This window comes from Salmo salar, chromosome ssa02, assembly GCF_905237065.1.
Source record: "Salmo salar chromosome ssa02, Ssal_v3.1, whole genome shotgun sequence".
Classification (NCBI taxonomy): domain Eukaryota; kingdom Metazoa; phylum Chordata; class Actinopteri; order Salmoniformes; family Salmonidae; genus Salmo; species Salmo salar.
This window is the reverse complement of record NC_059443.1, coordinates 58,696,120-58,718,922: the sequence shown is the minus strand read 5'-3', so window position 1 is coordinate 58,718,922 and position 22,803 is coordinate 58,696,120. Positions and strand designations below refer to the sequence as shown.

At 43.0% G+C, this 22,803-nt stretch overlaps 1 protein-coding gene across 14 annotated transcripts in view; it reads right to left on the bottom strand.

The window, feature by feature from the left end:
* Positions 1-21,387, bottom strand: part of LOC106587011 (myosin-10) — a 95,133-nt gene extending 73,746 nt beyond the window's left edge. For all 14 annotated transcript variants that reach the window (XR_001324341.2, XM_014174807.2, XM_014174832.2 and 11 more), the window contains exons 1-3: positions 21,209-21,387; positions 19,176-19,552; positions 2,118-2,274 (exon numbers count right to left, since the gene is read on the bottom strand). Coding sequence is in view for 13 of the 14 variants with exons in the window: in XM_014174807.2 (XP_014030282.1) it covers positions 2,118-2,274; positions 19,176-19,520 (502 nt within the window). In the remaining variant the exon portion in view is untranslated. The remainder of the gene's footprint in view (positions 1-2,117; positions 2,275-19,175; positions 19,553-21,208) is intronic.
* Positions 21,388-22,803: the final 1,416 nt, after the last annotated feature.

Sequence of the window (22,803 nt, the reverse complement as noted above, 5' to 3'; positions counted from 1 at the left end):
GCCTCCCAGCTATATCAGGCAGAGGGAAAGAGAGACATCTCTCAGACATCTCTCTATGATGTCTGTTGTTGTGACAGTCATGGGATGGTGCTCCATGATGGGCATCCACACCAATAGCACAGCCCTATGGACATCCAGAGTTTGTCCCGTGATAGTATCGCTAGGGAGCTGCCCCTCGCCCCAAGATCCAGAAAAAGAGTTAAGAGGTCAAGAGGAGCTGTGCAAACACAAACACACGCTGGTGTAAAACCTCGGGATAAATTAGAGTGGGAGAGAAAGGGGGACTGGGAAGGATTGTTTGCTGCCTGGAATGATGTTGGTTAAGTCAGGAGTCTGGGACAGGACAGATAACGGGTATCTGGGACAGGACAGATAATGTGGCTATTTCTACTTGGGAGTATAAGATACAAAAGACATTAAATAAACCAAATATCAACAGACAAAAAATGTGATTAATAAATTCCAAGATAAAACAGAGTTGTTCAGAGAAAGCCAAGAACCTTGGCAATTAGAGGGTAAAGCAATGGAAAAAGATGGAGCATGTGGTTTGAAAGAAGCGATAGGTTACTGGCACTAGAATGATGGAGAGAGATAGAGAAATGGGTGCTTCCTTTAAGCAGCTCCTTGTAAATCAATTCTGCCTTTCACTATTTTTCCACTGATGCGAGGAATAGAAGGTTATGCAGGCTTCTCCTGCTGGGCAGAACCTATAGGCTAGTAGACGCTGCAGGAGATAAGTTCTCCCTCATCACGAACCCCTGGTAGATTTACAGTTGAGTAAAAACCAACCAAAATGGGATGAAGTCTATTACAAGCTGGATTTAAAATCACATACAGGATTGTGACTCTACTTGTGTAACATAGATTCACCCTTCTTGTGTTATGGAATCAGATGCAATTCTAATAAAGCTTTTGGTGTATGTTTTTCTTCACCCAACACTTGCGGTGCATCAACATACTTTGACCATGTCAGACACAAAGTCAAAGCCTCTGGCAATCTGAAGAGGTCTGAAGTGGATTCTCTCTGCAGTGACTAAAGGCTTTGGGTTCTCAAGCTGAGATTTAGACCCATTGGTGCTTATAGCCCATAGTGGTGCTGAGAAGTGCATAGTTCTGAGGTATCAGCACTTAATGGAAAAAAAACCCAGTCATCCTTCACTTCCCCTTTCCACTGTGCTCCCCACATTCTAGACATTGCTGGCAAACTTAATTTCTCTCTGGAGGTGGAAATATGAACAGAGAAATAAGACCAGCTCCTTTGGACTGTTTCCACAGAGCCCTTTTTCCTCAATGCGTGCCATTTGATACCATAATGCTCGAGATGCTTGCATGAATTTAGGGCAACTACAAAATAATACAGAGTTGGCCAGTGCACTACATCAAAATAATTGGGGGCGACTTTAGTATGCAACAAACCATGGTTCAGCTGATGGTTTCAATTAAGCCTTCTAGTGAAATGAATGGCCCTAAAGTTGTTGAAATTGAGTAGTAATCCCGTAAATCACAGGGCGACTGTTAAACAACTTTTATGAGCGTTGGCGATGGCGACACGTGGCTTGTTTTGGTTCGGTAACTTGAGAGCGAAAGAGCGAAAGCCTTGAGTATTGTAACAGTAGAGCTAACGGAGATGCCCTGCCAAATGCAACAGGGGGAAAGGTAACATTTCGACAATTTACAGAAGCCCCCCCCCCCCCAAACAAAACGACAAAACTAAAATGACGACATAAAGGCCCAATACCTGTTCATCCCCTAGCAACAGTTTAAATTGAAACACAACAACAACATCTAGCCCTATGGGAACTGACATTGTACAATTAACATGACAAATGATCCAATCAGGCTCCACTTAACATCACAGACCTGGGAGATAAGTGCACCTGCCACAGTAGAGACAAGCCTGTCCTTTTATCAGTATGTTCTGTACCTACCGGTTGACTGCCACTCAACAACAGCCTTAATCCCAAAACAACTGGTTAGCTTTGACTTTCTGGTTCCAGTAGACTGATTCAGATCATTCATACAATTTCTCTGTGTAGCAAACATATGCGCATATTTTGTCCATTGACATTGATGGTTGCGGTAAAGGGAGGGATAAACCATAACCAATTGAGACCTACCTTGGAGCATGCATCTGTAGGCAGACTCTGAGATGGCGTAGATGTGAGGGGGCATCTCATGTCTCTTCTTCCCCCTGTACATCTCTATGATGTTCTCGGAGTAGATGGGTAGGTACTTGTAGGGGTTTATCACCACACAGAAGAGGCCAGAGTACGTCTGCAGGAGAAAGATAATATAATTCGGTGTGAAAAACGGGAATCTGAAGACACCATGATTTGATATCACGTTTTTTTTCTCTAACATTTAATAGTACAGGTTTGCCAGGTAAAGAGAAACCATCTGAAACAATTGTGGACCAGTCAGCCGTCATGTAATGAGAAAGAGCTAACAAATCCCTTCAGTGCCCCACAGGGAATCACTAAGATCACTATTCACTAATGATGTTGAAGCAATCAGAAAGCAATTTCCCCTCTCCCTTGTGGGGTTGAAAAGGAGTGTGAACTGCTTAGTGGACAGAGAGTAATAGCCTGACCTTGGCTTGTATGGTGGTGGAAGGACAGTGAAGATGTGAAAGGATACATACAGGTGGCGTAGAGGGAATGAGAGAACGAAGATCGTTGCTGGTCCGTATCAAAGTAGCCTAATGATAAGGTTGACCTTCAGTTTGCTGCTACAGGCACTGAGATTAAAGCATTACCATCATAATGATTACGCATCATAAAAAGGCCGGTTGCCTCTGGTTCAGAGCTGGGATTTATTTTCCCTTTTCTCTCACTCTCCCCCTGACCTCCAAAAACTGATCATACAGAAAGAGTCCCTGTGATATAGATGCTGCTAGGTGGATGGCTGCCAAAGTGCTGCACCATTTGAGATTCCTCCCACAAGGCACTCACAGCTTTCTCCTCCTCCGCCTCCACCTCATTGCATCCGGCTGAGAGGACGGCTCTTTATTCAGTGCAATCCAATGCACTCAAGCCAGGGAATGAGTTACGCTGTGTGTGATGCATTGTAATAACCCGAAACAGAGCAACAAATCTGATCTCTTTAACACTAATGCAGATCTCTAAATGGGGGTCGTTGCAGTTGCGTACAAAACTGCCATATCATCCCTGCAGTGTCAGACCGGGGGGAGGGCAGGCCAGGAGAGGGTTAATCCCTGTCTACAGTCTGCCGGCCGGGATATTCCATTAAACCAGTAAGAGAGGGGGGAAGGGTGATTATGCAGAAGGGTCCTTTTCCCATTCTGCCTTTCTCTCTGTGTCCATGCACCCTTTATCTCCATCTCTCAGTCCCTCTCTCTTGGTCAGTCCAAGCTTGGCTGAGCGGCAGAGACACATTCCTGTAATTATGTTGTCTGTGTGTTGGGGCAGGGGAGGCAGAAGGGCCCAAGGTCGGCTAACCAAGTTGCTGAGCTGGAACAATGCCGGTGTGGCCGCGGCATGCTGGTGAGGGGTGGGGGTAGCGGCAGGGTCCTAGTCTAAAGACTCTTGCGGAGCAAAGCTCACCGCCACGGTTGTCGCCTGGCTGGAGCGGGAAGTGCGATTGTGAGTCACACACACTCCTTCTCCTCTGGGAGACAAAACAAACATGTCCGCTCACACACCAGCTAGCTGCTTCGCCTCTTATCTCAGTTTTTGGACCACAGGGGACTTTTATTTTACTCTATTTGGCTGCAGCATGACTGGGGCTTGTGGCATTGTGTTATGTGGTATACTAATAATGCCAATATATTGAAGGTTGTGATGAATGGAAATGAGACAATCACCATCACCATGCAGAATGTGATGAACGGTCACTTTGAGAGGACACGTGGTCAGTGATTTTGGGGGATATCATGGTGTGCATTAGAGGAGGGGTGAGTGGGTCACCAGATGGCCAGTCTTTCATATGTACATAGACAGATCCCTCGGAAGGGCAGAGATATGCTCTAGCCTGATCATGGGCCAGCCACAGCAACAACAAGCTCGGGAGGAAGCAGAGATTTGTTGTTCAAACCAAAATCAAATCATATTGGTCGCGTACACAGTTTAGCAGGTGTTATAGCGGTGCGGCGAAACGCTTATGTTAATAGCTCTTAACAATGCAGTAAAATTTAAAAATTTAAATGTCAAGAAAAATACGCCACAAAAGGAAGAAATCAAGTGCGGCGGGATGAATGTTCATGAGTCACATTGGGGGACAAGGTCGCTTTTTGGGGAGAAGTATTATGGATGCAGGGGTCACTAGCAGGGGGTATGTGGCTACACAGGGGTAACCAACATTCTAGTGTGATTCATCTTGGTGCACTAGTTGATGAATATGTATGGAGTTATGGAAGAGATTCCTGTGGAATCCACAGATGCCCACATATTTGCAAGCGTCACCTTTAGCTGGCAGCAGAGTAGGGCCAGCGGACACACCACACCACCTGTCGCCCCTTCCCCTTCCCCCCCACAGTGGGCGCAGCGCCAGGCAGACGGATCAGCGCTCCGGCCGGCGCAGCCCAGACCCAGAGGCAGCAGCAGGGTCGGGGAGAGATATGACTCAGCTTCCCAGCCTGGATGGCAGCCCCTGGGGAGTACTTGGGGGATTAGTGGGGCTATGTGTCTGCAGGCGGGGGTGAGACGTGTAGGAGGTATATGAAGGGAAGGAGGACTTGGCGAAGAACCTGTCCCTCTCTCTCAATACAGTAGAGACCGGGGTGAGACAACGGCCAAGAAAATATATATCTCACACAGCATTGTGCCTTAGGTGGAGGGAGGCGTGGGCCAAGAACCTGTCTCTCAGTACAACAAAGTAGTGTACCCAGATAGCCAGGCTGTGGTTAACAACGGAGAACTCCGACACAGTTGACTAGGTTCCCAGTTCTCCGGAAATGTCCAAGTGGTCCCCCTTGCCAAGCCCAAGCTGAGCGTAGCTGAGCAACGGCAAGAGTTGAGGGCGTCTCCATGGAGAGAGTGGATGTTTTCATTCTCATTCTCGACATTGTTCCGTCTGCGAAGCTTAGCTCAGTGCCACTCCGTTTTGATTGTCATAGCATATTGAAAAGAGGCGATGATTATGGAGAACAGGATTTTCAAAGGGTTTAGAGAGAGAATGGTCTAATATCGTTCACTATGAGCAGTGCTTCACTTCCAGTGCTCCAATAGCATTGGGTTCTGAGCGTGGGAGGAGACCAACGGCGCACTAGCGCAGAGCAAGCAGTTTTGCTCCATCTACACAGTGTGTGTGTGTGTGTGTGTTTGTGTTTGTGTGTGCTGTGTTCGCATACTGATCTCTGCCTCATACTCATCCCAGCGGGCCCTCTGACCAGGCTGCGAGTCTGAGGCATCAGGCAGGAAAGGAGTGGTTTGGGACCCATTTGTCTGCTTATGGGGACTTAAAGAAAATATTCTCTTGATATATTTTTTTATGCGAAAAACATAACTGACCCACTGGTTTCAATTGAGAACAGAGACCCATGTTCTAGTGAAAGCCAGGCTTAGGGGAGACTGAAGAAGGGATGTCTGCAGATGAAGGTAACCAAACATCAACTCAAAGCTCCAGGCCTTGGGCCATCTTCCCAGTCTGCACTGTTGCAGTACAAAGGATACAGCAGATACTGTTACTTAAAAGGTTACAGAAACACATGCATTTAATAACACATCACACATTTAGCCCAAAAGCTAGCCCTTTCCTGGAGCCATTGAGGTTGGCCACAGACCACAAGGGGAAACGAGAACGCTATGCAGCTGACCAAAAAACTAGTGCTGAGCAATTAGTGCTTTTTGAGGTCGGTTCGGTTTCGGTTCGATTACAAAAAGCATATCACTGTTTCGATTTCGGTTTCGATTACTTTTTTTAAACATTAAATGCACTATGCATTATGTGGGTTAAATGCTGTAACATAGAATAAAACAATTAATAAAAATCCCATGATGGTAGTGATGCCCATGAACTGCTTATCAACCTTTCTTCACTTTACTTAAATATTTCACATGTTAATTAAATCTGTTTTATATGATGACAATTATTTAATTCCAAGTCATCATCTCATCTCTATAGAGCTGCTGTCTATACTGTCTGACAAAACCACTATTTTAGTAGTTCTTCAAAGTAAATAGGGTATATTTTTATGACTGCTGAATAGCAACTATCAATCACTTAGATCACACATTTTCAGGTAGAGAGAACTCGAGAAGCAACAGCTGCTCTCTATATCCTTCCTCTCACAATCGTGAATTATTTTATCTCTTCTGCAGCAGGCGTAAAAGAAGCACAGACCGGACAAGTACAGTTGAAGTCGGAAGTTTACATACACTTAGACTGGAGTCATTAAAAACCGTTTTTCAACCACTCCACAAATTTCTTGTTAAAAAACTATAGTTTTGGCAAGTCGGTTAGGACATCTACTTTGTGCATGACACAAGCAATTTTTCCAACAATTGTTTACAGACAGATTATTTTACTTATAATTCACTGTATCACAATTCCAGTGGGTCAGAAGTTTACATACACTACGTTGACTGTGACTTTAAACAGCTTGGAAAATTCCAGAAAATGATGTCATGGCTTTAGAAGCTTCTCATAGGCTAATTGACATAATTTGAGTCAATTGGAGGTGTACCTGTAGATGTATTTCAAGGCCTACCTTAAAACTCAGTGCCTCTGCTTGACATCATGGGAAATTAGTACGCAAGTATAAACACAATGGGACCACGCAGCTGTCATACCGCTCAGGAAGGAGACGCGTTCTGTCTCCTAGAGATGAAAAATGTACTTTGGTGCGAAAAGTGCAAATCAATCCCAGAACAACAGCAAAGGACCTTGTGAAGATGCTGGAGGAAACAGGTACAAAAGTATCTATAGCCACAGTAAAACGAGTCCTATATCGACATAACATGAAAGGCCGCTCAGCAAGGAAGAAGCCACTGCTCGAAAACCGCCATAAAAAATCCAGACTACGGTTTGCAACTGCACATGGGGTCAAAGATCGTACTTTTTGGAGAAATGTCCTCTGGTCTGATGAAACAAAAATAGAACTGTTTGGCCATAATGATCATCATTATGTTTGGAGGAAAAAGGGGGAGGCTTGCAAGCCGAAGAACACCATCCCAACCGTGAAGCACGGGGGTGGCAGCATCATGTTGTGGGGGTGCTTTGCTGCAGGAGGTACTGGTGCACTTCACAAAATAGATGGCATTATGAGGGAGGAAAATTATGTGGATATATTGAAGCAACATCTCAAGACATCAGTCAGGAAGTTAAAGCTTAGTCGCAAATGGGTCTTCCAAATGGACAATGACCCCAAGCATACTTCCAAAGTTGTGGCAAAATGGCTTAAGGACAACAAAGTCAAGGTATTGGAGTGGCCATCACAAAGCCCTGACCTCAACCCTATAGAAAATTTCTGGCAGAACTGAAAAAGCGTGTGCGAGCAAGGAGGCCTACAAACCTGACTCAGTTACACCAGCTCTGTCAGGAGGAATGGGCCAAAATTCACCCAACTTATTGTGGGAAGCTTGTGGAAGGCTACCCAAAACGTTTGACCCAAATTAAACAATTTAAAGCCAATGCTACCAAATACTAATTGAGTGTATGTAAACTTCTGACCCACTGGGAATGTGATGAAAGAAATTAAACATTTACATTTTTACATTTAAGTCATTTAGCAGACGCTCTTATCCGGAGCGACTTACAAATTAAAGATGAAATAAATCATTCTCTCTACTATTATTCTGTCATTTCACATTCTTAAAATAAAGTGGTGATCCTAACTGACCTAATAAAGGGAATCTTTACTAGGATTAAATGTCAGGAGTTTTGAAAAACTGGGTTTAAATGTATTTGGCTAAGGTGCATGTAAACTTCCGACTTCAACTGTAGATGCGCAATGGATTATGGCTATTGTAGTTAATTACCACATATTATGCGCTAAACTATGTAAAATATTGTCCCTGTTGGAAACTATAACTCCCAACTACATTGCACAGTTCAGGCTGTATCTGATTAATTTCTAGAGAAACTGTGCAATGTGTGCACAGGAAAAAAAAACAGTTTATTGCTCAGCACTACCAAAAACAGACATTTGGATTCAAGTGTCCTTCCTTACCCCTCAACAGCCTCTGTTCAATACGCACTTAGGGCACATCAGCGTTGTTGAGGATTGAGTCAGTGGCAGTTTCAAAGTGGGACTGTTCCCTATGAAATGTCCCCTGGCCTCTACTGTATTGGATTGAATGGAGGGGACCTTGACTTGGTCGTCACACATCATGCTTATTAACCATCTTTGGCTCTGAGAGTCCTTGTCACGACTTTCTTCGTCGGAGGACGATATAGCGAAATCGTCGTCTGAAAATGTGGACCAATATGCAGAAGAGTTGGTGTTCATTTTCTTAATTTATTAACGAACGTTGAACACGAAAAAACAAGAAAACAATAAGCACGACCAATGACAGTTTTGCAGGCTCACAAAAACACGCAATGCAAAAACAATCTCCCACAAATACAAGACAAACACACCCAACTAATATAGGACTTCCAATCAAAGGCAACACCAAACAGCTGCCTTCAATTGGAAGTCCACCCCAATTAACTCCACATAGAAACACGCTCACTAGACTACACATAGAAATACATAAACATAGACCATAACTCAAAACCCGGAAATAATAAATCAAACGCCCTCCTAACTAACACACCACCCCGAACCACATAAAACAAATACCCTCTGCCACGTCCTGACCAAACTACAATAACAATTAACCCTTATACTGGCCAGGACGTGACAGTCCTACAGTTCTCAGCCTATGACATTCTATCTCATCAGCATAGGGTAGCCAGGGGTCAAGAACCTGTGGCACCAGGAGAGTTTAGGATTGGCAGAGCTCCCTGTAAAGCTTGGTGTTGTTCTTTTATGAATGGAGTGCATATAAAACCTATTTTACAAGAAAGAAACAAGTACTGTACAGCCTCGCAAAATCAAACCAATATCCATCAGCATCACCAGAGAGACAGAGGAGACAGTTTTTTTACACTGTGACCCGAGTGTCATTAAAGTCACAGGATCAAACATCAACCAAAACCTACAGTACTGTGCAAAAGTTTTAGGCAGGTGTGGAACAATGCTGTAAAGTAAGAATGCTTTCAAAAATAGACATGTTAATAGTTTATATTTATCAATTAACAAAATGCAAAGTGAATGAACAGAAGAAAAATCAACATCAAATCAATATTTGGTGTGACCAAGCTTTGCCTTCAAAACAGCATCAATTCTTCTAGGTACACTTGCACACAATTTTTGAAGGAACTCGGCAGGTAGGTTGGCCCAAACATCTTGGAGAACTAACCACAGTTTTTCTGTGCATTTAGGCAGCCTCCGGTGCTTCTTTCTCTTCATGTAATCCAAGACAGACTTGATGATGTTGAGATCAGGGCTCTGTCCTTCCAGGACTCCTTGTTATTATTTACGTTGAAGATAGTTCTTAATGACTTTCGCTGTATGTTTAGGGTCATTGTCATGCTGCAGAATACATTTGGGGCCAATCAGATGCATCCCTGATGGTATTTCATGATGGATAAGTTGCCTGTACTTCTCAGCATTGAGGAGACCATTCATTCTGACCAAATCCCCAACTCTTTGCAGAAATGCAACCCCAAACTTGCAAGGAATCTCCACCATGCTTCACTGTTGCCTGCAGACACTCATTCATGTACTGCTCTCCAGCCCTTTGGCGAACAAACTGCCTTCTGCTACAGCCAAATATTTCAAATGTTGACTCATCAGTCCAGAGCACCTGCTGACATTTTTCTGCACCCCAGTTCCTGTGTTTTCGTGCATAGTTGAGTCGCTTGGCCTTGTTTCCACGTCGGAGGTATGGCTTTTTGGCCGCAAGTCTTCCACGAAGGCCACTTCTGACCAGACTTCTCTGGACAGTAGATGGGTGTACCAGTGTCCCTCTGTTTTCTACCAATTCTGAGCTGATGGCACCGCTGGACATCTTCTGATTGCGAAGTGAAATAAGCATGATGTGTCTTTCATCTGCTACAGTAAGTTTCCTTGGCCGACCACTGCGTCTACGGTCCTCAACGTTGCCCGTTTCTTTGTGCTTCTTCAAAAGAGCTTTGACAGCCCATCTGGAAACCCGTTTGACTTGAAATTCAAGCAGCTCGGCTTTGTTTGATGCCTGATTCTAGCCTTGCTGAAGCACACTCTGGCTTGTAGGCCTCTCCAGGTCTCGTACCCATTGTGAAATTTGGTGGAGAATCAGTGATGATCTGGAGGTGCTTCAGCGAGGCTAGAATCGGGCAGATTTGTCTTTGTGGAGGACGCATGAATCAAACCACGCACAAGGTTGTCCTGGAAGAACTTGATTCCTTCTGCTCTGACAACGTTCCCCAACTCTGAGGATTGTTTTTCCCAGCAGGACAATGCTCCATGCCACGCAGCCAGGTCAATCAAGATGTGGATGGAGGACCACCAGATCAAGACCCTGTCATGGCCTGTCACACCCTGACCATAGAGAGCCATTGTTTCTCTATGGTGTAGTAGGTCAGGGCGTGACTAGGGGGTGATCTAGTATATCTATGTCTATGTTGTGTTTAGTTTCTTTTTCTATGTTGGTGTTTTGTATGATTCCCAATTAGAGGCAGCTGGTAATCGTTGTCTCTAATTGGGGATCATATTTAAGTAGTTATTTTTCCCACCTGTGTTTGTGGGATCTTGTTTCTGTGTAGTTGCCTATGAGCACTGCTTGAGCAGTTCGGTGACGGTTCACAGTCCAGAACTTCCGGCGACGGTCCCCAGTCCGGAGCTTCCGGCGACGGTCCCCAGTCCGGAGCTTCCGGACGGCGACGGTCCACAGTCCGGAGCTTCCGGCGACGGTCCACAGTCCGGAACCTCCTGCGACGGTCCACAGTCCGGAACCTCCTGCGACGGTCCAATGTCAGGAACCTCCTGCGACGGTCCACAGTCCGGAACCTCCTGCGACGGTCAACGTTCCGGAGCCTCCAGCGGGGGTCAGCGGTCCGGAGCTTCCAGGCAAGGCGTCCAGTCCTGCTCCAGGGCATAGAGAGCCATTGTTTCTCTATGGTGTAGTAGGTCAGGGCGTGACTAGGGGGTGATCTAGTATATCTATGTCTATGTTGTGTTTAGTTTCTTTTTCTATGTTGGTGTTTTGTATGATTCCCAATTAGAGGTAGCTGGTAATCGTTGTCTCTAATTGGGGATCATATTTAAGTAGTTATTTTTCCCACCTGTGCTTGTGGGATCTTGTTTCTGTGTAGTTGCCTATGAGCACTGCTTGAGCTTCACGTATCGTCTATTCTTTGTTGTTTTGTGCGTTTCCATGAGGTCGAAGGAATTGTCCGTAGAATCCAGAAACAGGATTGTGGGAAGAGTACCACAAAATGTCTGCAGCATTAAAGGTCCCCAAGAACACAGTGGCCTACATCATTCTTAAATGGAAGAAGTTTGGAACCACCAAGACTCTTCCTAGAGCTGGCCACCCAGCCAAACCAAGCAAACAAGGGAGAAGGGCTTCATCAGGGAGGTGACCAAGAACCTGATGGTTACTCTGAAAGAGCTCTAGAGTTCCTGTGTAGAGAAGGGAGAAACTTCCAGAAGGACAACCATCTCTGTAGCACTCCACCAATCAGGCCTTTATAGTAGAATGCCCAGACAGAAGCCACTCCTCAGCAAAAGGCACATGACAGCCTGCTTGGAGTTTGCCAAAAGGCACCTAAAGGACTCTCAGACCATGAGAAACAAGATTCTCCGGTCTGATGAAACCAAGATTCAACTATTTGGCCTGAATACCAAGCATCACGTCTGGAGAAAGCCTGGCACTATCCCTACGGTGAAGCATGGTGGTGGCAGAATCATGATGTGGGGATGTTTTTCAGCGGCAGGGACTGAGAGACTAGTCAGGATTGAGGGAGAGATGAACGGAGCAAAGTACAGAGAGATCCTTGATGAAAACCTGCTCCAGAGTGCTCAGGACCTCAGAATGGAGCGAAGGTTCACCTTCCAACAGGACAATGACGCTAAGCACACAGCCAAGACAACGCAGGAGTGGCTTCGGGACAAGTCTCTGAATGTCCTTGAGTGGCCCAGCCAGAGCCCGGACTTGAACCCGATCTAACATCTCTGGAAACCTGAAAATAGCTGTGCCGCGACGCTCCCCATCCAACAGGACAGAGCTTGAGAAGATCTGCACAGATGAATGGGAGAAACTCCGCAAATACAGGTGCCAAGTTTGTAGCATCATACCCAAGACGGACCGAGGCTATAATCACTGTCAAAGGTGTTTCAACAAAGTACTGCGTAAAGGGTCTGAATACTTACGTAAATAAGGCATTTTTTTTTTTATAAATTCACACAAATTTCTACAAACATGTTTTTGTTTTGTCATTATGGAGTATTGTGTGTAGATTGAGGGGGAAAAACTATTTAATCCATTTTTGAATCAGGCTGTAACGAAATGTGGAAAAAGTCAAGGGGTCTGAATACTTTCCGAATGCACTGTATATATAAAATAAAGCTCTCAGAATAAAATGAATATCTCCCCCTCCAAACTGTGTCAGGGTGTAAGTGTCTAGAATAGAAGTCAACTTCTCTACAGGCAGCACATGCTGCTTCTGGGCTGTCATGACATATTAACTACGGCAGTCTACTTCTCCCCTGGCATTGCTTTACTTGATCTGAGGAAACTAGAAAAATTACAAACTATGACACCTAAGGAGGTTAGAATAAATGTTTTAAAAGAGATGGAGGGAGAGACAAAGAGGGAGAGAGCGATTAGGTTTGGGCAGTATACCGTATATACACGTATACTGGGGTATATGGAAATAGTTCACAGGGTGGTTTTTCAATATCGTCATTACCATTGAAACTATTTCTTTGAAGTTTAATAAATTTGAATATTTGTAGCTACTTTAAGTCAATACCAGCACTCAACTTGTGCAATAAGTTAGGAGATCAAGAAGATTGTGTTCTTCATTTCACCTGTCAGATACTTTTTCATACTGAAGCTTACCGGTAGTCCCCAGTCACGTGGTGTTTGTTTACAAGCACACAACAATGACAGACCGGAGCCTTGTGTGTCACACGCTGTTATGCAGCACACGCCAGGTAATGTAGTTACATTCACAACTAAATGTTTGCCAGCTAGATATCTAATAACTAAGTTAACTGTCTAAAAGTTGCTAAATGCTCTGCAGTTCTGCATTTGGTTTGCTAATTTAGTGGTTAGCTTCTTCGTTTGGTAACAGCAGAGAGTCCCCTCCTGGATCAAGAGCAGGGTTTCCTTTAGGAAAATGTGACCCTGGACATTTGACTGCCACCATTTTAATTTACCGGACATTTGATAAATTTACCGGACCCATATCCATTGGGTGCGTAACCTGATTAGGGCGTCCACCCACGGTGCTCAGAATGACAGAAATCCCATTTAGATTATGGTAATTTATCTTAATAACAGAACATTGTATGAGGATGCAATGATGTGCATCCTTCTTACTGAATTCCACTGCACACTTTGAAGATGTTAGAATAACTGTCCACATGTACTTTTCCTCAGCCAAAAAGATGAGTAACGAATAGCAAAATCACTAGCCCCTGTCAATCTACTACTCCTCATACTAGAAAAGTTGACCTATTCTATTGGTCAGCTTGTCGAGAAGGAAATAGCCCAAACAGACTCTATGACAGTTGCGGGACGAAAGATCCCAAATTCATATAACCAGCAGGAGGCCTAGGCCTAGAAGAAATTCTAAAGCAATGAGTCTGCTGCAACAGATCAAAACATTAAGCTTAAAATGTTAATAAACAATTATTTCTACACATTATAACCACAGCAATGCGCACAAGGCAGTAGGCTACGTGTGAAAATTTGTTTCATAATGCAATTAGCGGGAAAATACCGTTGTCAAAGTGACAGATGAAAATATCCGTTACAAATTTAGAAATAGGGGAATTCTAATATGCAACAACTAGCATGGGTTGCTAATATGACTAGGATTGTCCCTTTGGCTACTGGACAATGAAAGAAAGTTGAAAACCAATAGAACATGAGAGAAATAGGTTACTGGTTTCAATGGCATATGGAAGTCTTTATAAAACAATAGGCTACTAGTTTCAATGGCATATGGAAGTCTTTATAAAACAATAGGTTACTGGTTTCAATGGCATATGGAAGTCTTTATAAAACAATAGGTTACTGGTTTCAATGGCATATGGAAGTCTTTATAAAACAATAGGTTACTGGTTTCAATGGCATATGGAAGTCTTTATAAAACAATAGGTTACTGGTTTCAATGGCATATGGAAGTCTTTATAAAACAATAGGTTACTGGTTTCAATGGCATATGGAAGTCTTTATAAAACAATAGGTTACTGGTTTCAATGGCATATGGAAGTCTTTATAAAACAATAGGTTACTGGTTTCAATGGCATATGGAAGTCTTTATAAAACAATAGGCTACTGGTTTCAATGGCATATGGAAGTCTTTATAAAACAATAGGTTACTGGTTTCAATGGCATATGGAAGTCTTTATAAAACAATAGGTTACTGGTTTCAATGGCATATGGACGTCTTTATAAAACAATAGGCTACTGGTTTCAATGGCATATGGAAGTCTTTATGAAAGTTATTGCCTCCACAGATATGGTCGGATTTGCCTAGGCGACTTTGAAGCAAGGTAAAACATTCCTCATAATATGTAGTAAAACATTCAGGTTTCAAATCATTAAGTATATGTTTTCCAAATGCATACTGGCTTCAGCTCATTGCAAAGTGGTGTGTGACGCTCTGATGAAGCCTGCCTTCCCTTGAGAAATAAAAATAGTAGCTCTTTTTAATTGTGGCCATCAAAACTATTTTCAGCACGTGATTGCATTTAGAATTAATGTGCAATGACTGGGCTTATAAAAGCACTGTCTGACAGATTTACCATTAAAAAGCTCTGTATCTGTGTGCTATGCGTGTGTGTGCTAAATAAGATACATAACAAATATACACAAGCGCCAATTTCATTGCACTAAATTATGCAAATTAACCTATAGACCAATAAGCATGACCAGTCAAATGTATTTACATCGACTAGTATTTCCATCAATGAATAGGCATTAATAAGCATTATTTCGCTATGGGAATTTTTTTCTTCTCCTGGCCAAGGACAGGCCAGTGCCAATTTTATTTCTCTGCTTTTACATTTTTTTATTGGCCAAAAGGCGGCTATTACCTGCTAAAGGAAACCCTGATCAAGAGCCTTGCTGTCTAATATTTGTTTTGTGTGTGCAGCAAACTGTGAGTAGCATTTTTTTGTTACTTGATTAACTTTATTAGCTGGGATAGCTGTCCTGCCAATAGTTTAGGATAAAATGTCTAAAATGTTTGCAATGCTCTCGTTAGCATTTAGTTAGCATTCTATATGGGATTTTACATGTATCTGTTAGCATTGCTAACCTGTGGATTAAAGAGGCTCAGTTGCGTAGCCTAGAGGTAGCCTAGTGGTTAAGAGCGTTGGGCCGGTAAACGAAAGGTTGATGATTCGAATGCACGAGCCAGCAAGGTGGAAAAATCTGCCGTTCTTCCCTTGAACAAGTCAGGTAACTGCCAAAAACAACTGCTCTCGGGAGTCAATTAAAGCAGCTTATTTTGTCACAAACGGAAATTAGGCAAACTATACACATTTTAGAATCCAGGAAATGGCGATTTCTGCATAGTGCATCTTTAAATGTTCAATACACATTTCAGTTGAATGCATTCAGTTGTGCAACTGAGTAAGTATCCCCCCTTTCCCTTTTTGAAAATAGCGCCCTTAGTGTTCAGTGCCGGTAATATCGAATATCCCGGGATGGCACAAGGCCGGTATGACAATCTGGATACCGCCCAAACCTAATACAGATCCAGCGAACTTGACAGTAGGGCCGTCTCTGACTAAAAATAATCTTGGTCGACAGAGTCATCTGTAGAACGTGTATTTTTCCATATATAGACACACCATATGTCTTTGAATAAAATCAACTATATGCACTGAGCTTGTCTGATGCTTTAAGCACATTGATGAAATACTTAAGAGACAAATAGCTCAAGAGGGAACCCGATGGCCACACTGTGTTAAAAATAAATGGTGCCTGTTCGCGAGTGCCTCAGCGAACAGGCACCACAGCACAGCAAGTGTTTATCGCGCTGTCGCTGTCCGTGCTGAAGCTGCAACATAATTACAGCCATTTAGTTTCTCACTTGTTTCTCTGGCTGAAAGGTTCTATTACCAAAATACCTAATTTGTATTAAAAAAACAACATTCCCTGTTCCCTCAACCCTTGCTCTCTTTACGTGAAACATGTATACATACCATGCATTCACGTGACCAATAGGTCCTGACCTATAGCCTATCATAATCACCTCAATACATTTGTTATAACAAACTCAGAACATCGTAACACATGTGACAGCAAAATGGATGCGGAGGACATGAAAAAGAAAATCGAAACGGGGGAATTGCTCAGGAAGGAAAGGGGAAGTCAGATGTGTGGAAGACATTTGACTTAGTTGTGGAAACTATTACAGATGAAGAAAAAGGAAGGGATATAGGAACAAGCGCTGTGTGAGTATTGTGTACCAAACAGGTGCCTTTAGATTACAATATTATACATTTTTCTCACCATTTGGAACAGTGTAAACCACACTAAATAAACTATAAATGTACCATAGTCTGTTCTAACAGATTTTTTTGGAAATATATAAATCCTTTAATTGAGGAGGTGAAGAGGATTATTTAAGATACTGTTTGAAGAGGTAGGGTTTCAGATAATAATGACATGACTTATTATAATGGTGTTCATAATAATAATTGTAACAATAAAAATAAGAACAAGAAGATCAAGAAAAAGGAGGCTATAGGAGCGAGCGCTGCGTGCACATCATGTGTGACAAACAGGAGCTGTTAGATTACCATATCATTTTTCTGCCCGTTTGGAACAGCGTAAACAACAGTAAATAAATGAAAAGTAATACCAGAGTCTGTTCTAACGAAAAAATTGTTGTAAAGACTTTATTACAGCGGAGCAAAGATTAAAAACAGCCGAATTTGTGAAATTGCTTTATTCTACATTTTAAGGTTGCATGAGGCTTGGTGCTCACGGAATCAGTAGGCTATTAAACAAACACTCATTCTGGCAACAGAAGCAGGATCTGTCTTATTGGTTATATAATTTAGATCTATATGGATGATTTAGGAAGCCAGGCACGTTTAACAGTTAGGCTATTGATTATAGACCTAATTAACTTGGGGGTTTCCTCTCTCCTCAATTTTCTTAGACAATTAAGGCAGGGGCTGTTTCCTCGTTTCCTCTGCCACATTGTTCTCAACACCAATATGCTGGTTAACTTCGCCATTATGCACATAGCAACATATAGGGAAAGGCGCCAATTCAACAGCGCCCTGAAGATTACGTTTCAGAACCACGGACAGCGACCGCTATCCCTCCCGGGAGAAAGCGCATTTGTTATAAAATAATATATTTATTAGTGTTGCACCATTATTCTTACATTATATAACCATTTACAATTTCAGTAGCACATGTTATAAGAGTGACGGACTGTGCCATCTCCGTGGCCTCCTCAGTGGATTAGTCCACTGAGACAGGTGAAAAATAGACAAGTTGCCTTGTGCAGCATGAAAAACAAAATCTATTTACGACCAAACAATCGACCAGTCGACTAAATGTGGTCAGCCCTACTTGACAGGGAGTTATTTTTTAATCAAGTAGTGGGTTAGGTACAGTACTACTGAAGGTTGAAAATATGCCAATTATTCAGGGCCAGCTGTTGCTTATCTGCAGGGAGACAAAGAGCCCTGTGAAGGCGGTACAGTTAGTCTGTGTGAATGACTCAGCACGAGCCTCCCTCCCTGGCTGGCTGATTACTGCGGATCAGGCCCATTGGCAGGGAGCCATTACATTAGCACTACTAGCCACATGGATGGATGGAGAACCGACAGGGCCTCACTAAAGCCTGGTGCTTACCTAGCAATCCAGCCCCTGCCGGGGAGTGTGTTGGACGGTGCATAGGGTTTGGGTCGAGAGGCCTTCTTGTCATTTCTAGCAGGTCAGTTACTATGACAAAGTGGCCCGCTTCGTTACTAGTAGGGATCAACAACAATTTGTTATTGACCAGATGGTCGGGGGCCTGGTACATAATTACAAATAATTTGTAGCAAGAAGCTCAAACCGATAAAATATTTGACTAAAATATAATCATTTCAAACCTTGCTTACATTTCTATACGATCCCATGTTTCTCTCTATTATGTGTGGGAATACTTGAACAGATTTCCAAAATTAAAATCACTTGGTTTATTTCCTGGTGTTTTAACAGTATTTTAGTTATGTCCAACAATAAAAAAAAATTAAAAATTAAATAACAAAAAAAATGTTTTAATCAGGCCGTTGTCCGCCAGTTGGTGAACCCTGCCCTAGAGCATTGGAGCGTGATAATGTTTGATAATTGAGAGGGGTCAGGGTTAGAGAGCTGAAAATGCAACCCATGGGAACTAATTTCATATTCCCACATCAGCCAACAAGCCATTAACTAGGACCACTCCATAAGCCATAGAAACTTTTTTTTAAAGCATTTAATCCCTCATAGATTCCCTCATAAAACCTCTGCTTCATTAACATTCCAAAATGACCTCATCTCCCGAGCTGTCCTTCTGCCTCTTATTGCAGCCACCTGGGGAGAGAACCACAGGAATAGCTGGTGCTGTGGAACTGTGGAGGCAATCACAGTTGTCCTCCCTTCTCTCTGGGTCTCAGGCGGCTAACTGACATTCCATCTATTCCAGGAATGCATGTCATGTCACTAAGTGGGCCATAATCACAGGGGAAACCCTGGTTATCTGGGACATTGCTAATGCCATTGCCAACTTATTAGAACCCTGGGGTATGGTGGTGTATCTAAGGACACATGGTTTTGGGGGTCTTAGTGGGTTTCGTATTGGACAATGTTGATTGATGTGATGGGTAGTTGGGTACAATATACCAAAAAGGGAGAGGAAAGGCTACTGGTCCACTTCAATAAGATACCAATGTAAGGTAAAGAAGCCTACACCTGGTTTTCTCAAGTCAGAAAAAGCAGGACTTCTATCCTACTTACGTAGATGAGGCCAGAGTAGTAGCGGTCTTTGAGGTTGTGCAGCACTGAGGCCTCGTTCAAACACGTGAGCTCGGCCATGTCCTCCACCTTACTGAACTTGGGAGGGTTCATCTTCTGGATATCGTCCTTGTTCACCATGGCCTTCTTGCTGTTCTCAACCAACTCCACCACCACCTCGTCGCCGCGCTCCTCGCGGATGCTGGCCGCCTCGAAGCCGTGGCGCTCCGAGGGGATCCATACGAGCTTCTTGGCCGTCCAGTCGGCCTGCGTGGCCGGGTTGCAGACCACGGCGCGGTCCACGAACAGGTACCGCTCCGGGTCCTCCTGCCCGCTCCGCTGTGCCATCTCTGGGGTACAACCAGAACACACTAGGACACCTGGACGGGAGACACAAACAGTAAACACATTGGTTGAGCTAAAACCATTATTTAAAAACTCAAGTCGACCCCTAGCCCCTACCGAAGATCTCCTGTAGATCTAATGATGAATGTGATGCCCAGGGGTAGTTTGGGATACAGAGTACCGGTAATCCTCAAAATCTGGATCTTAAATACCAGAACAACAGACAGCTGAGCTCTGAGGTTAGTCTCCTTGTAAATCGGACACTCTCCAACAGTAACACACTCCCTGTCCAAGTACAGTACCCTCAGTGTGTCCCTCTCACCAACTCCCTCAAAAAGAGACTTTCCTCAGACAGAACACATGACAATTATCACCCTGATGTCTGAGCCAAGCTATGTGTGGGTAGACTAGAGGCTCTCCCTCTACATATGTATGACTTCTTCCAGTTCAGCTAGACTAGGGATTGGAAGGGAGAGCCAAAAGGGAAAGCTGACCCTAGATCAGTGTTTGGAGAATACTTCAGCCTCCTTCGCACCATGACTGCAGAAAAACAACATAATATATCCTCGCCTGAAGCATTCAGGGAGGAGTGGAGGAATTACAGTCTTCCTTGTACCCCAGCTGAAATGCTTCACAGACCACCACTGCCAGCTTCTGTACCAGTATCTAGTGTTTACAGAGCCTGATTAAGCTGACTAGACCAGAGTAAATAGAAAGAAGCAGCCAAGCACACTTCCTGATCCAGGTAGTAGATCCAAGTGTGCCATGTAATTTCTTACTGTGATAAGAATGATTGGGATATGATATGTCATATGGATATCGAGTTGATTAGGCTGTACTTGAGAATATTGACAGATAATCATGAGATGTGTTGACGCCGGTCACACAACTGGGCAAGCCAGCTTCAGCTGATGATGGCTAGCAGGGTGTTTACAAGGTGTTGTTTCAACCCGAAACTGGGCCAGATCACTGGATAGAGGGATCAGGGTGCTGCCAAGCGTACTGTCGTGCCACTGCATCCCCTCTCTACGTCTCATAAAACCGCTATGATATCATGCTGACCGCATGCCAAAGCAAGTCATCCAGCCAAGGCATTGTCTGCCCTTGTTGAATAATACCAAGCCCTTCGCTGATAAACTTGCGAGTAAACATGGTTAGAATAATATGCATTGCCCACATCAAGCTGATTCTTAATGTTAGCTAGGTAACGTTAGCTAACATTGTCGGGCAAACTCTGTATTTAGCTGCATTGATGAGCATACTTTTAACAATATTGAATTTCTAAATAAAGGTGAAACTTCTATTATCATAACCGAGCAGTACATTAATGTGTTAAAATACAATATGTTTTGCATGAGCTAAAGCAATGAACATCAAAAGGACTCAGGAGTTATGATGCAGTTTAGGCTCCTCGCGCTGCATGCACCATCACTGAAATGAAATACATTTTTGAATGTTTCCTATAATGAGCATATCAATTCGTTTGTTATTATGAAAACGATAAAAAAAAATTGAATTAAGTTATCTAGAAAATGCCATTGAAACAATTGAGCATGTTAGCTAGCTAGCTAGTTAAATGTCAACTAGCCAGCCAGGTTGAGGTCCTCCATCGTTGAAAAGTCATGGCAAAATAATCCGTTAGCCAGCTAGCCACCCCGGCATCCCTCAGAATACGATTCTAATAAACTCACCTTGTGCAGGTGATAATGAAAGTCAGACACTTTTAGGAATATACTGATAGTAAGCAGAACAATGTAATATTCCTCAGTATTCTTTGAAATGTCTGCAAATATTCCCTTTTTTCGGCCGCTTCTCATCAGTGGTACCATCCACCATCCAACTTCTTCTCAACCAAACTCGCCATGCAGCACTTTTCTATTCCCGCCTCTAGGACCAGCCGTGTGGCACACCCACTATTCAAAGATCAAATATGATTGGATTCCACCGCCTGAAGTCTACAGGCGATTGGTTGAAATTCCTCCCATTTGAAAACCTTGATATACGTGATTATCTGCCCGAGCCATGACGTTTCACCTGCAAACGGGTGGATGCTGCCCTGAGAAACTTGCAATGAATAAGTTGGATAATAATTTGATAATATCAAACGAGAAAGGCACATTCACTGGTCTTTGACATGTCCATCACACACCACATCCTCTGAATATGAATTCTCCATCCCATCAATTTTGTTTGCACCTTTCCGCTCAAATTATTGTGATGAAGTGGTTAAGCATCTCCCACAACAAAATGCCTTTCAATTGATTATTACACCCAAATTACGATATTTTTCCGTGAACAGCAAGGTACATGTATTTGTGGGATTGTAGCCTATCAACTAATGTGATATGGACCCACAACTATGTCCCCATTTATTGTGTATCCTTTATAACCCACTATATTAGACTAGTCTGATCAGGATTAGCTAATAATGTAGCTAATACATTTGTATAAAACGATGAGAAAGCAACATCCCATCATCACAAATCAGAAGTATTTTGTCCACTCATTGACTACTATACTGAACAAAAATATGAACGCAACATACAACAAATGTTACAATTTTACGGTTACAGTTCATATTAGGAAATCAGCAGGGTTGGGGAGTAACTATTTACATGTAAAGGATTACAAAAAACGGTAAGAGTAATCCGTTACATTACCAGCAACAATATTGTAATCAAATAACAGATTGCTTTTAAAAAACTAGATGATTACTTCAAGGATTACATTTATACTAAGAAAGGATGTTTGCGAATTTTGTTGTTGACACTTCTGTTTTCTCAATGACATTCAAATAAGCTTTGAAAAAATGCGCAAGTTTAAGTTTGTTCCACCTGAGCGAGTCTGACCACAATTCAGAGACCACTATGATGACACACCAAATGTGTTTGATGGATCGCGGGAAAAGAGCAGGAATAGGTTTTTGTAGGCTACAGTCCAAGCTGTCTTCCAATTGTGTGACTGCTGTCGGCATCCAAAGATGATCCAATTTGTGGTTGTTGTGGATGGCTGTTCACAAATCTTTTTGAAACCAGTGGACAGCCAGTGAAAAATGCGCTCTTGCAACAGCTGCATAGCGCAAGCCTATGGAATAAAAGTGGTGTTTTTATTGCTCAATCTAATTCATGCAAAAAAAAAAAAAGCTCAAATTTGCACAATTTTGATAGACTTAAATGGCCAATCTTTAGTTGCTACATACATTTTTGGAATGATATATCCATATATATACAGTACCAGTCAAAAGTTTGGACACACCTACTCATTCAAGGGTTTTCCTTTATTTTTT